General features: G+C 37.7%; 1 protein-coding gene across 5 annotated transcripts in view; it reads left to right on the forward strand.

Annotated features, from left to right (window-relative positions):
• Positions 1–15,827, forward strand: part of LOC132906927 (dipeptidyl aminopeptidase-like protein 6) — a 117,954-nt gene that overhangs the window by 95,683 nt on the left and 6,444 nt on the right. For 4 of the 5 annotated variants that reach the window (XM_060959578.1, XM_060959581.1, XM_060959580.1 and 1 more), the window contains 8 exons: positions 8,585–8,691; positions 9,977–10,175; positions 12,925–12,999; positions 13,307–13,359; positions 13,448–14,008; positions 14,512–14,830; positions 14,908–15,086; positions 15,548–15,770. In XM_060959578.1, the coding sequence (XP_060815561.1) occupies positions 8,585–8,691; positions 9,977–10,175; positions 12,925–12,999; positions 13,307–13,359; positions 13,448–14,008; positions 14,512–14,830; positions 14,908–15,086; positions 15,548–15,770 (1,716 nt within the window). Of the gene's footprint in view, positions 1–8,582; positions 8,692–9,976; positions 10,176–12,924; positions 13,000–13,306; positions 13,360–13,447; positions 14,009–14,511; positions 14,831–14,907; positions 15,087–15,547; positions 15,771–15,827 lie in introns of all 5 variants that reach the window. The other variant, XM_060959582.1, reaches the window with a different exon arrangement.

Below are 15,827 nucleotides of genomic sequence, written 5' to 3' on the forward strand. Positions count from 1 at the left end.
AAAAATAGAGAAAGAAAAATAGTAAACAACCAACAGAGGGATCAATAGTGTTACTATTCACCAAAAGAAATCGGTTTGATTCGCGCAATAATTAGTTCGATTAGGTACTTTAATCCTGAATTCAACCAAGCATCACAGAATCCTTGATACCTTTGTCCTCATATGTCTGACCTCAGTCATTAAAACACTTTTATCGTTTTGATCGTATAAATCGATGTGAAATGTAATGATGAATTTAAATTATCAAAGGAAATTAATCGACCAGAATTATGTGCTCGTGATAACGACCCAAAATACATAGCACAAATATTAAGAAGTTAAGATTTATATATCGCTAAATCGAAAGTAGCGATGACAAATTTCATAATTATATTTTGTTTGTTATATATGCAAGATTATATTACCAACAATCGTGCAATGAAGAAATATTAAAATAGAAATTTTATCAATGAAAATATATATACTAATTATTATTTTTCTATATTCATTTATATTTATATCATTTAATTTAATATAAATTTTAATTTCATCCTTAAATTTGCAATTTAAAATTTTCACTTAAACTATATTAAATTTAATATTAAAAATAATAATATTAAAAGAATTTTTAATCTTCATAAATAAATTTACAATTTATTTCTTTCTCAGACATAATACTTTAAGATTTTAAGTTAATTAAAACCATTAATCTTTAAAATTAATTATATATTTAAATTTTATAAATCTTAATAAAAAAATGATTAATATCCACTAATCAGAAAAATTTTCTTTGTTATATATACAGAATTATATTGCCAATAATCGTACAATGAAGATGAATTACAATAAACATAACACGAATATATGAGCTCAATACGATCGGAAATGATTAATTCTTCGCTTGACCAATCTTTCTCAGAGAATATCGAAAGAGCTCGAAGTTGGTTCGACTCGGAAAAGTTTCGTCGCCTGAAGGAGATTGAAAATGCGCGCGTTATTTCCATTGGGAACGCGGTACCGTTGTAAACATGTAAATATCGCGGTTGCAAAGCTCGTGAGTAACGACGACTCACTACAAGTGTTCGCTTCTACTCGTTTCTCGCTGCGCGACATTAGCGTCTGACATTATTCACCGGAGAAACGAAAGCTGGCGCAGGTGAACGCGAGCTTTCCAACGGTGAATTTTACAAAATTCCTAGCTTTGCTGATGGACGACAGAGCGTTCAACTCAGTGGGTATTTTTTACGAATAGAAATTGAATTTTGGGTGGGCACATCTTGAGGAAAATAGGTAGAAAATTAAAAATTTGGAATAAGTTAGAAAGATTTGGATTACATACTGAGTTGAATAGTGTTTATTTTTAGTTTTCTAGGGCAAAATTTTCTCGGATAGATCTGATCGAAGCATAGTGATGTACCATGTGATGACGTAAAGGCGAGTCGTAGAATGAAATTCGTTACGAAATCCTACACACATTTCCCGGTTTCCCAGAATCGCGAAGATCGACATTGAACAGTTCTCGAGGCTCGAAAAAGACGATGCGAATAGATCGACGAAAATCTGTAGTAGATCAAAATTAGTATCTTTCGGTTAATAGTTAATAGTAACGGCGATAGCCTAAATTTTATTTGGTTATTTGATTCATTCAGAAGCAATATTGATCATAAATTAATCCAAAGATTGACAAGTAGAAAAACGTAACAATTTTACTCACGAAATTCGATTTAGCTTTCATTGTGTATACAATATTTACGAAAGGTTTCACATTCACGAAACCATTTTTTGAAGCATTCGAAGAATGAATGAATAATCCGCGGCTCATAAAACAACTAGAAACGGTGGAAATCACAGCGGTGCATTTCGTTGTTTCCTCGCTTGCTAAAGATAACAAATCGAACGCGAGGCCAGGCATTCATTATCGAAGAAACCATGACGAGGACTGTAATTGCAGAGCAATTATTCGGCAACAGAACAGAACAATTCTTCACCAGCGAGGCTCGAAGCTGTGCTTCGAAACGTTCGACCGCGACTATTATCTCTATGGTCGATTAATTCCAATCCGACGATACGTCGATCGACGCGACAGTTGTGTTCATTTTCTGTTGTTGCACTCGCAAAACAACGCAATAGCATAATCCAAACGCAACCCTCTGTGGCAGACATTTCTTCGCGAAGGTTCCAATTTCCAGTCGTCCCCGCATAGTAAAGGGTCGCATTGCTGCTGGAATATAAAAGCAGAAGTCGCTCCAGGGAGTCGGCATTTCATATAGAAAACGTTAAATCCCTTGGAAGACCGTGCGCCATTTCTCGACGTGTATCGAGAATCGATGCACGACGAGAAGGAAAACGTGATACGTGAATACGTGCACGTAGCCAGGAATTAACAGTTTAAGGGAATATGCTCGCGTCTAGTTATCATTTTTTACACTCACGTCTGGTCTTTTTGCTGAAAAACTGTTAGACCTTTTAGCATTAGTCCTTTTATACGTGTTTATCTATGTTCAAAAAATATTTACCATTATTTTTGGATAATAATAATTAAAATTGAGTAAATTATACGTAATTGCGTATGAATTTGTCTTATTGACTGATGTAATTCCAAACAGTCAAAGATCGTGTGTTGTCGAGAATATTTTTGAACAAAGTAATTGAGAATTTGAAGAAGTATCACGATCGAGGATGAAAGGAATTTGAGTCGATTGTGTAAGATTGATTTTCAAGGAAAGGAGATTCACTTGAATTCCTCGAGGATCATGTATAGACTTGGCGAAACCAGTACGTTTCAGCATCCTCGAATCTTCAAGAGTGGACAGCGTTCAAACGAGAATGCTATCTGAATAACAGAACTGATAAAGTATGAATTATTCTTAAATCAGTTCTATCTTTTATCTATGAAGACGGCATAACGTGCTTATCCTTATTCTTGAAGAAGGATAATGCCCCATTCGGATTCAAATTTATTCGCGAAGGAAGGTTTATGGTTTCTCATTCCTGTCTGTTTATATCTATCCTTTCCATGAATGCTTTTTTCTTATCTTTCAAGTATCATTTTCAACATCTTTCATTATAAAAGCACGAAATCAACGATTCTTTCTGAATTATAATTCGTAGTACTTAATAACTCAACACTATTATAGATTCTTTATTTTGAATGTTTCACATATTTTTGAAAAAAACTTTTATTTCTATCACATTTTTTATATCGTAGGATTTAAAAGTACCATTCTTGGACTTGGAGGCATTATAAATGTAGAAGAGCTCTCAAAATTTATATTTCTACGTTGAAGATAAAATAGAAGAGAATACCCTGTAGTTCAATCTATTGAGAGGAATTCTTCCAGCCCTATGCTGCCATTTTATTCCGAATGCACTAGATTTTGTACCGTTTTCCGTAAAATAGGAAATAAAATACAAGGAATAGCTACGACAGGCGACTGAATTAAATTTCAGAGAAGGCACAACCTAAAATCGGATTGCAAATGTAAGACACAGCAAGCTTCGAGTGCAAATGATTAAATTAACAAATTTAACAATTCTTTGTATTAATAGTAAACCGCGATCAAGTCAAAAGTAATCAAATGAACTTGGCAACGATAATCACATTTGTAAAAAAGAAAATATACATCAACAGTCTTGTTGTTTCTAAAATCTAAATTCCGCTTAAAAATCATGCATCAATACTGCCATCGATATCCATTGGAAAAATCGCGATCGAACATAGAATTATCACATTATCGGTGGCACTTCACAAGCGGATCGTTCGAGATAGCTATGTCGCTGAAAATACATTTATTATCTCTCGAGGCATAAGGATCTGTAGAAGATGCGAGAAGAAACTCTGTGAGAAGAGTGGCATAGCAACTCTGGCGGATATTTTCTTACCGCGAACGTACTACCGTGGTACAGGGAATATTATATTTTCCTCGCGCGCACCCAACGCGCGTCTTTCGTATTCGCCGCGCCCCGTATCATGCTAATACCATCGTGGCAGTGTTGTAACACTGCTATTTTACTATTCTGCAAAGCGTCGTCGTGCGGGACGTGTTTACCGGCAAGTTCTGAACACGTTTCCGCGCATGGTGTCACTTGCTCGCGCGAATATCCTTTCCTAAAATGCATCCACGACGAAGCATTTTTATATTTTCTTTACTGGATCCTTGAGATTTGACATTATATCGCTCGGTTTTTCATTTCGTTAAACAGTTAATAGTGTATAATAATTTTATTTGAATACATAATTTGTATATTAAATAATACACGAAGTTGCAAACTTTCGAAAGATACATCGATTGTCGCTAAGTTTACTCTGTACGAGGATAGCAGTGGAATTTTCTAGCGTGAATGGAAATTTTGTTAGAAACTAATAACGTGCAAGTACCGCAGTTACCCTGATATAACGAGATCATAAATTCAAGCATCGGATAGCGGCATTGATTGATGCAATGACATATGACTGTGCATGCAATATTTTATCTTTTTGAACGCTAGCTGAGCTTCAGCTATAGCATACTTCATAAGATTCAAACTAAAATTAGATTGACATCAATTCACTTGTCAAGATGCTGAAATGGTATAAACGCCAGTGTCGTACCAAATTATTAATGAATGTAGTTTATTTCTTAATATTATGTCATTCATATTTTTAATCTGGCACGCTTTATCGTAATGAAACTTGGAGCTTGAAAAATCTCCAGAAATCTGCTTTTTAACACTGGTAGAAATTCTGAGAATTTTGGGCGAAATTCTGAGAAAAATTCTACAGCGAAAAGAGAGCAATAGCAACGTAAGTGCACTAAAAAGGAGATCAAGTCTCTAGCAACAAAAAAATTAATCGAGGGTATAAAAATAATAGAATTTTAGCAATAAAAAGAGATAACGGTAAAATAGCGGTACCTGTCTATAAATACAGGTACAAAGAAAGTGTTCCAGCAATAATAGATGCAAATCAGAAACACGAAAAAGATATTTTAGAGCAACGAAATTTCAGCACTAAAGAAACAAACAGTATAAGGTATCAAAACAAGGAGTTGCAGCAATAAAAGTAGCACGAGGGTACTAAGCAAACATTTGAGCAATAAAAGGAAAGCAGTGCACAAGGGCATCTAAAAATGGAATGCCAACAATAATAATGATATTATAGGAACACATAGGAATAGGAAGTTCCAACAAAACAAGAATAGGAAAAATTCCAACAAAAAAGAACAATATAAGGACGTTAAAGATATCGATACTAGGACAAATGATACTACGTGTGTAACAAACATACGATAATACCACGATACAAGGAAAGGTGAATTTTCTTGAAGTGAATTTCCATAAAATGATAGCGGCACTTCAAAAATTCTTCGATAGAAGCTACATAACTTTCGCATGTTTAATCTGCAAGAGTAGAAGCAAGATATGTTCTTATTGCCATTTTTCTTACTCTATCCTAATGCGCATATGTGTGTGTATGGAATATTTTTTATGTGTGTATATATGTATGAATATGTATATGTATATGTATATGTATTTGAATACTTTTCATGTTGCAAAATTCACGAGTACCCATAATGCTTGAAACGCAGTAGCAAATGGACACTCGTGGCATTGCTCTTTCACTGAAAAGTGGAGCATTGGCGAGGAACCGATGCTCATATTCAATCTTCCTCGTCATAACTACGAACAGAGCTGGTTCTCGAATTACGTATACCGAAATCGCGAATAAAATTCGTTCTCGGTTCGATATTATCGAAACCTGAATTCTCGTAACCATCTAAAGATGCTATTATATCCTTGAACATTGCTTTTTCGCACTCTTGTTGAATAATCGAACAAATTTCAAATCGTAAACACGGATACTCTAATAAATTCCGAAAATAAAAGAGCAACGTAGAAAATCACCTAGAGAATGACCTGGAAGATGACACTTGCACGCCAAATGTTCGCCATGTGTTGCCCGAAACACACTGAATATCAATGTCGACGATTTCGTCGCGATACTTTTGCATAGATGATCGATAGCGTGGAAGAGATAGGGAGAGAATAATTCGAGGAACAATGGAGAATCCGGAGGAAAACATCGAGACGAGCACATCGACAAACAAACGTTCGGGTCGGTCACGTTTCATCATGATGCGCCCTCGATACGGAATGTGCAGTATCGAAAACATTATATCCTGCTCCAACGCACGTGCACGGCTACATGCTTAGAATTCAAAGGCGACGAATCGATCAGCTTCCCCGCGGATGCTAAAGCGACATTAAAGAACCGTAAGCTGTAGGGTAGAGGGAGTGGAGGAGGAATCGAAATGAGAAACAGGAGGATCAGTAGTAGAAAAGATAGGTAGCAAATAGAGAAGAAACTATAGAAGGTAAAAAAGGATGCAGAGGACAGAACTCGAGGATCAATTGCTACATTGGCGAACACGTATGCTACCGCACATAAATATCTGGATACTTTAGCTGGTTTCTAGTAACCGTAAATGGATATTAGTAAAAGTATAAATTAATGAGAAACTGATGATTAAAAATAATACTTATAGTCGTCTTGTAGAATCAACAAATAATACATTTTTGTTATTCAATTAAAAACCGAACTATAATGTAGTATAATTCAATACGCGATGTACATTTCTTATGGTTTTCATGAAAATCTAATGTTAACGATTTCTTGAAGAAAAAAGAATGAAAACTAAATGGAGAAAAATTTGAGTTGAGACAGTTAAAGGAAGATAAAGTGGAAAAACCTACGAGGAGTTGAAATGAGAAACAGAAGGAACAGTGGACAAAACAACGTAAAGTAAATACAGAAGAAACTGTGGTAGGAATTAAAAAGAAGACGACGGAGATCGATGATCAACCACTGTGATAAACAAGTCGTTCGAAACCGATTATCGTGTTCCAATGCCAATATCGATGTTTCGTCAATTAGAATAGAACTATCTTAGTTTCTCAGGCGATAAAAGAGATAGAGGAGGACTACATTTTTATTATATTTTAAACATGCTATAAATTTTTAGCTGCGATTTTAACGAGATAAAAAGGAGAAAAAATCTCTTTTCCGACCGTTGTTCTTCCCATAATCGCATAACTAAAACGTACGTTGTGGCAAACAGGCACGAAGGACCGTTTAAAAGCTGTTACAAATTTAATGATCAGGCTCCGAACCAGAGAGCTTCGTGCTGCGACTGGTTCAGCTCCTTTAATTTGATCGTGCTGAGGGAATTTATCGGATTCAGATGTGCCATTGTATCTATCTAAAAGAATTGCAATTTTATTTCTTCCCAAAATTAAAGGTTTCAATGAATGATATAAGTCGAATCGATGAATTTATGATGAGATCATTTACTATTTATATGTCACTACATATCTAAGAGAGATAGATCATCTCGTTCTATTAACAGGTTAATGCTTCACTATTATACAAGTCGATGTGCTTCTAGCAATCAAGTAAAGGGAGACAAATAACACGGTGATCGTTCACGATAGAAGCTGTTGGACAAACAGCGGTCGGATTAGGTACGTTTACGCGGCGAATCGATAACCCCCGGCGGAGGCCGGATTTTGCAAACACGCGTGTGCGTAGCGCAGGTCGCGTGGTCATTCAAACAGGTCCCGAAAATCCAGTCGCGCCGCTATGTATTACACGGTAGGAACGTGTTATCTGGCTTAGCCCTGCGAACAGAGGCAGCCACCTACGTTGCGAGCATAACCCAAATACAATATGCATGTCACGAACCATAACGCGTATCCTGCACGAAATCCTTCGATATTCTTTATACGAGTACCACCGTCGTGATTGTACCAAAGAAAGTAAGCTCGATCGTCCTTGATCCTTATGGTATCGTTTTACTTTCTAAGTAATAGAAGAAAAGATATTTAAACATTTATGGACAGCTGTATATCTTGAACTCCATAAACCGGTCTCGGACAACAATTTCGAAATTCTTACCAACGACTCTAATAGTAATATATTTAGTAATTCTTGAGAACATTGGAAATTCTTCTTTGAAACTCTGAAGATTCTTTCAATTGAAATACTCTGGAAACAAATATTGCCTTGAGAAGAGCAACAGTCATTAGGTAACGTAATCTGTTATTTCCAATCTCGGGATCTGTTCTTCCTCAACGCCATTTTAGGTATACACTGTCTTCCATTAGATTTGACTTGGCTCGAATTTAAACAAACTCACTTCAATTAAACACGAACTTCAGTTCAAGTAACTCAACTAAACTGAACGAAACGCGAAACACCAATCTTAATATTGTCACCAAAGACTGTTCTCCTAATTGTCGAAAATGTCACGAATTCTATGCACGAGCCCAGACTCACTCGCACTAGATCTCAATCACACGAACTCAACAGGGCCACTGCCTTGTAACCACCGAAGAAAAGTCACCGCAGGAATCTCTGGCTTCGAACAAACCTGAGAATGCCCAACTGAAACCAGATCCAATCAACTAACAAACCAATTACCAGCATGAGCCGTGTTGACTGTCGATCGTGAACGTTTGTTCTTCCCCGAAGGTTTCGCGGGTTGCATGCAAGCTTGTGCATTTGGTAGATCCCTCATTTGGTGGATCGATCGATCGCTGACGACAAAGATCTTTGGTCTGTTCACAGGATCTAACGTACGCGGAGGGCGGCCACAATTGGCGGAGCATAATCTTCTCACTGTTGGTCATCGGCTTCGTTATCGCCGGGATCGTCACGGCTATTTACCTTCTCGGGTAAGTATTCCAACGCTTTCTTTCGTTTCTCTTTTCTACTCGTTATTGGTCCACGATCCTCTCGATAGTTTCCGCTGGCAGAGGATGCAATTACACAGTCGGAAATGCCTTACCCGGTGTAGATTCGCGAAATTAAGCGGAGCTGCTCCCTCGTATCGGGCGAAATCTCTTGATCCCTTTATATTAACGAGCCACGACCCGTAGTCGTCCAGGAAACCCGATTTATCCACGTGGAAATTCTACGGAGGAATTTTATGCAGCTTTTTGTAAACGATATTATTTTTCCACGTTTTTTACCGTTGGGACTACCAGACTCAATGTGAGTTAAAATTAACTACTTATACGTTTACAACGTTGCACTTTTCCGAACTTGAATGATTTATAAGTATCGAAATACTTACAGAGAAACAGAATGAACTCGGCACGTCATTAGGAAATTACTAAAATTTTTGACTGTGAAGAACTCATATGTTCAATATCGCAATAAAATTCTCATCAATTTAAAGTATTCAGAATCACTATTTTATAATGTTGATAAATAATTTTCCATGTGTATAGAAGAAGCTATTATTTCGTTTTAATACAGAGAATTTTAGTTGAATCTTATGATTTACTTCGTAACAAGGTTTTGTGTACTTTTCTGTAAGAAGGAACTAATCAAGCTCGAGTTACATCCCGAAACAGGATCAGATACAGAGTTCGCTCAAAGAGCTCGCGAGTTGACTTTCACTCTTTACCTTCGAGTTCACTTTTTTCGAGAAATTCTCTCGGACAACCAGCCTCATCTCGCCAGAAAATCTCCATTTTATCACCCTTAAAGCCAACTCGGAATGAGAACATCTCTTCGCTTTCTATAACATTATCCTCTCTATACTTTTTCGCAATCCCTAAACGTCGTAAACACGGAAGTTTATCCTTAAAAGCATTGTGATTTAAATCATTAACGAACGTGATGCAAAAATCGATAACTGTAAAGCTGGAGAATAGATGGAAACATGCATCTTTTAAAATATTAAACATCTTTTCCGGTATTAAGGGAATTATTGACAAGCATCGAATATTCAACTATGTTCTAGACAGACTATTATCAAATTATATATGAACTTAAGCTCGTTGTAATTTAAATATTAACTAACTTCACGAAAAGATTAATAATTCTAAAATTAATCGAAAATATTTGCAATCTAACTCGATACTAACTGCAAGGTAATTGGTAAACTGGATTAGGTGTTTAACGAACTGATATTCCGGAAGAGCTATTATCAAATTAGACATGAACTTTCAGGTACGTCGACGAGCTGTTGTACTGGAGCGGCAGACGGCTCACGTTAGACGAGTGCCTTCGTGATGATCTAACGCCGCATAGGTTAACACCGACTTGGGTTGCCCACGACAAGTTTGTCTATCAGGCTGACGACGGTTCCCTCACTCTCCTGGACACCAGCAACAATTCCGTGTCCCTTCTGGTCTCTAATCACACGCTCGTACGTATCACGCAAAGCGTGTTAACGAAGGTTTCTTTCTCAAAAGAAGAAGACCTTGAACACAATTTTATCATTCTTAATTTCCGATCTACTTTGAACCATACAATCTCTTCGACTTCATTTGTACCATTTGGCAAGGATCATTTTTGTTATAAGCTCTTCAATATTCGTTTTACACAGTAGGAGAACAGCAGAGGATTGTTCGGTGTGAATCTGCATAGTTTAACGCAAGAGTCGCATTGCATTTTAATCTTTCTATGCATCTTTATGAAGCCTGGCTGTGCTTGCTGTACGATCCGAGAACGTTGATAGAAATTTGAGCGGAACGAACACGGGGCCGTGAAACACACGAGTGGAAACCGTTCTTCAACGGTTGCTCCTCGATTCGAGTAAAATCGGTGCAGAAGCAGCGGCGACAATTAAAATTTGCTCTACCTTAATTAATCTATGTAGACCGAACGTCCAAGTGCAATGACCTCGTTCAGCGAACGTCGGGCAAGAATTTCAACAGGAGACGCTCCTTGGTTAACTTCAATTAAGTCTAATGCAATCTCGCGGTTCAAAATTGCAGAATATTTTTCCAGTCGTTCGAGTTTGAAATCCGCGCTGCGAGGAGGTATCAGCGTTCTTACTTCTTGAACAATCTCCCAAAGAGGATTATAAATTTCAGCGCATGAACGAAATTAATTAAACACGTGGAAACCAACCTGGCGGAATGCAGCCTGAGGTTAATAGCAATTAAACGTAAAGACTTGCTCCGAGAGGAAAAACTTCGACCGCGGAACGATCTCATCTGAATTCTCATCTAAACGCTGAATGAACAATGCAAATTAACAACTTAGGTGATGTGAAACGAAAAATTTCTGCTCAAACGTAGAACAGAATTTAATGACGCTAAGGTATGTTGTCGAGTTAATTAATTCTTTCAGTTAACTTTGTTCTTACCGTCTGGACGTTGATCTTCGGAACACACCGCAATGACCACACAATATTAACTTTATAATTTCGTATTCTCAGCTCTTGGAAATGCCTCTTCAACGGTTTTGATATTTCTTTAAACACGGGACTAAATTATCTTCAATTGTGACATTTTTTAAATATATACATATATTTTAACTTGTAGTTGTATGTAATATATATATACGTATTTGAAAATAATGGAAATCTGTGGGATATGCTACATTCTATATATGTAATTATTAAAATTTTTCCGTATGATGTACATAAAACGAGAAAAGGGATGACAATAAACGGTATTAACCGTCGAGTATCAAACGTCCATCGTCTTATCTATCGGGCAGAGTTTGGCCTGCGGCGCGTCATAAAACAGCAGAGAGTAGCCCATATATACGGCGAAATTTAAGGCATTCGCCGGTTTATTCGAGGGAAAAGGGAGTCGCTCTCTTCCTCGCTCATCTCAGTGCTATTGTATTTTCACTCCACGAAACGATCCTGCGTGCCCGTGGGGTGAGCGAGAGATGATCGAGAACTAAAACGAAGGCAGAAGAAGAAGAATGATAACGAGCTAAGTAAAAAGAGAAAGGAACTGAAGAAATTGTGGAATATCCGTTGTAAGAACAATCATGTTCTTGATGATAATGATCTAAAAGATGGGATTTAACAGCTAAACTTTAATTAATCTTAAATGATTCATTAAAAGATGTCGCACGGATGTAGGTCACTTGAGTCTGAGAGTATTGGTCTCTTTGCATTTCATATTTTCATTATAATTTTTTAATACAATTTTATTCGCACAATATACCGACAAAGTTTGGTTATTATACCTCGGAAATTTCATATAAGAGCGGAGAAGGAGATTTGAGAAGCGAGAATGTCAATTTACTAGCCGTTAACGAAGGATCCTTCTCATCTAACGACGAGGAATATGAAATACGATTGAGGGTAATAATGTTTTCCAGTGGTTGGGTTGTAAGATCGCGGTTAATGAACGCGAGCGGTGACGATCGCTATCATTGCTTTTGCTGATTCCAAAGAACCCAAACGGTAGGGTATTAAATGCTCGACTATAGACGAGGCTCTTCTTGCTTGCTGATGGAGAACTCTTGCTGTTCATGTTAATGAAATTGGATAGAAGATTATACTTGATAAATGTATGATCGTTTGATTCCATTAAGTAGTTTTGCTCACGTAAAGGTACTCGTGTAATCTCTCCGGAATAAATGCTTCTTAAACCAGCGAATGTGTAGCTTTAGAAGATGGTAATTCTTCGAAATGATTTTTCTTTGCTGAGGCGAAACAAGTCCAACGTTCTTGTTCCTTTATTTTTATAGCCAGTCAGCGAACAAATACATCACATTGATTTGGTGACCAGAACAACACACTTCAATCGTCACACAACTCGTCCATTTCATCTTCTGGTCAGAAATAGATATCGAACTCTGGTCTAGTGCATAATCCAATTGCACAGCAATACACGAGCGTACAATGGAAGCGATCATCTATTAAACAATGCAATAAGATTCATAACGTTACTGATAGCGGACTATTATAATTAAAAAGCGTGATGAGAACGCGAGGAATAATTTTATGGAAACATCGCGTAAATACGGCGTCGTACTGCCTTTGATTTAAAACGGCCATTGCACGTGGATCTATGTTTCGAGGGATTGTTCTTGAAAGTTTGAGAATCGTTTGGTTTTACGAGGACAGTTAACGGTCGTAAAATTCGCGCTAACACAGAAAATGGAAAATGCATAAGCCCGTAAATCTTGGCCGGCTTTATTTCCAGAGACAGCTGAACGTTCAAGGCTACCAGTGCAGCGGTGATCTGCGTTTTGTGTTGTTCAAACACAATGTCAAGCCGGTGAGTAATGTAAAATACGAGGAACAACTTCGCAGGCTTTCGCCTCGTTAGAGAGCCCACTGTCGTTGCATTAAACCAAATGATTTGAAATATAACTTACTACTAATTACTATTTAACTATCTTAAAACAGTGTTTTCAAGTGCAAAAAAGAATTGAAAAATTATGTTTATAATCCAATTCGTAAATTTATATCGATATATAAATGAATTATAATTCATAAATTATAAAATCACGATAACGTAGAAACCTCGGAAATCTTTAAATTCTCCGAAAGTGTTAAATAATCAAACGATTCCATCATTGCAGGTGTACAGAAATACCTTCACCGCATACTACACAGTCTACGACGTCACGAACGAGTAAGTAAACTGTCCATCAATAAAACCTTCCTATTCCATCAAAGCTATATTTACTCGTACATCCTCACGCACTGTTTGCTGTTTTCAGCCATCACACGCCTCTTCGTCTACACATGTCGGGGAGAATGCAGCAAACGCGATTACAACACGCAACTTGGTTGGGTAACACGTCTGGCCTCCTGATGATCTCTGAGAATGATATTTACGTGAGGATAGCACCCTCCGCGGCGGAAGACGTGCGGATAACCGATACAGGTGTCCCTGGAGTAATTTATAATGGCGTGCCAGACTGGTTATATCAGGAAGAAGTGATGCCGCGGCCAGAAGCAACCTGGCCTAGTCCCGATGGCACGCACCTTCTCTTTGCTAGCTTCAATGACACCAAGGTCACTGCCCTGGAATTCCCTTGGTTCAGTAGCCAACCGGGTCAGGAAGGGCCCAGTTCCAGTCCCTTGTCCACCCCTAGGAGAGGTTCATTCCCACCATCGAGGTCAATTAGATATCCTACTCCCGGCTCGTTCAATCCAGAGGTCGATCTGTGGCTCATGGAATTGAGCAACCTGACCAACTCCTACAATGGAAATGGAACAGCGAACTCGACGACCCTCTTCAGGATGAGGCTGAAGCCGCCACCTGCTTTGGACGGGCAGTAAGTAGTTGAAGAAAAGCTTTCAAGGATAATTGCGTATGCGTAAACTAGTCTGAGATAATTAACACACTCTCTGTTACTAACATTTCTAAAAATTCATTGGAAAAGACACTAGAAATCGTTAAAGATATTTTTAATTTAACTAATAATACTGAATCATTCAGGAAGTTCATGGCGTTATTGACACTCGATTTATTTTATTAGATTCTGTATATTATATGTTTGTTGAGGTTTATGTTTGAGGAGAATTATGTTTTATCTAGTTTTACAAAATGCTACTTGGCAGATACTGCTTTTAATTAGATAACAAATACACCAAAGTTTACGTAAGTCAATGGAAAGAGCGTTATTTTTAAACAAGATAAAAGTACCTTCATATAATTGAAAAATTGGTACTCGTTTAAAATTTGCCTCATCTTATTCATAAGCCTTCCTTATCCTATTCCAAGCTAAATAAAATGTGCAAATGAATCGGTGATGAAAGAATTTATTTTTTTTTGCAGAGAATATTATCTGATATCTGCGGGTTGGGTGGGCGATGACTCCAGCCAAGTAGCGGTCGTCTGGATGAGCAGATCGCAGAATCTCTCGTTGGTATCCGCTTGTCGAGCACCAATGTGGGAATGTGAGGAGACTCACTCCGAGAGAGCGCCAGAAGGACAATGGTTAGACGCACAACCTCATCCCCTATTCGCCCCTGATGGTGACAGCTTCTTGCTCCTAGCTGCTGTTCAGGAAGGCGATAAAGAGCACTTCACCCACATCAAGCACGTAACCTTAACACAACAAAGGATAGCGGTCCTATCTCACGGTCGTTACGAGGTGAGGTAAATTAATAAATTAATTATTATATATCGTATTGAGAATCAGAGTTGTACATATTTTTCTGGATATTTAAGGTGAGTGAAATCTTAGCGTGGGACACGAAAGCCCATTTGGTGTATTATTTGGGCACTAGAGAAAGAAGGCCAGGTCAGAGACATCTTTATGTCGTTCGTGATCCTACTGCTGATGATCCTCGACGTCTGGAACCGCTCTGCGTCACGTGTGATCTCGGCGAAGTTCTATGGAGCAGTAGGTGGGTTCTTATGTATTTAGAACGTAAATAGATATAGTTGACTTTACTTTACTGAAGTCCTCGAAATTTTGTGTCTGAATCACGATCTCGTTTTAATAATAAAAAGATATTTCATATTTTAATAGCATTTCTAGCAAAAAAATTAAAGGAAGAATGTCACGTATCTATCTACTACATTTCTCGTGTTCTAAGTTAAATCCAGACTGGAAGAATCAAATGTCAAAGCCTAACTATAGGGTGCACCTAATTTGCTTTAAATACAAAATGATGTAGAACTAGGCCAACGGTATCTCGCTATGCAAATACAACCTACTTTAAAAGAACGTAGAACTATATCGGTGGGAACGAGCTACAGGCTTTAAAATTACGCACAACTACGTTAACTCCTACGAATTTATCAGCTATTAAAATATCGATCGCGTCAATTCTCTAATAATATATTCAATAAATTGGCTTTATAGGTTCTACTACACCAACTGTACGCATTTTGGTGCGTCCGTAAGTCCACCAAACGGCGACGAAACTCAGGGTTACTACGTTCTATACTGCGAAGGTCCAGGCCTTCCACTAGCCGGTGTCCACTTGATGACCTCTCACAAGATGATTCGCGTTTTGTATGACACGCGAATCCAACGGGGAGATAAGCTTTCTCAGCTGGCGTTACCAACTCGAAGAAGCTTCGAGGTATATGCCTTGCACAAATGAAAAGATCTAATAAAATTATATCGAGTCTGCCAGAAA

The sequence above is a fragment of the Bombus pascuorum genome, chromosome 5 (genome assembly GCF_905332965.1).
Source record: "Bombus pascuorum chromosome 5, iyBomPasc1.1, whole genome shotgun sequence".
NCBI classification, from domain to species: domain Eukaryota; kingdom Metazoa; phylum Arthropoda; class Insecta; order Hymenoptera; family Apidae; genus Bombus; species Bombus pascuorum.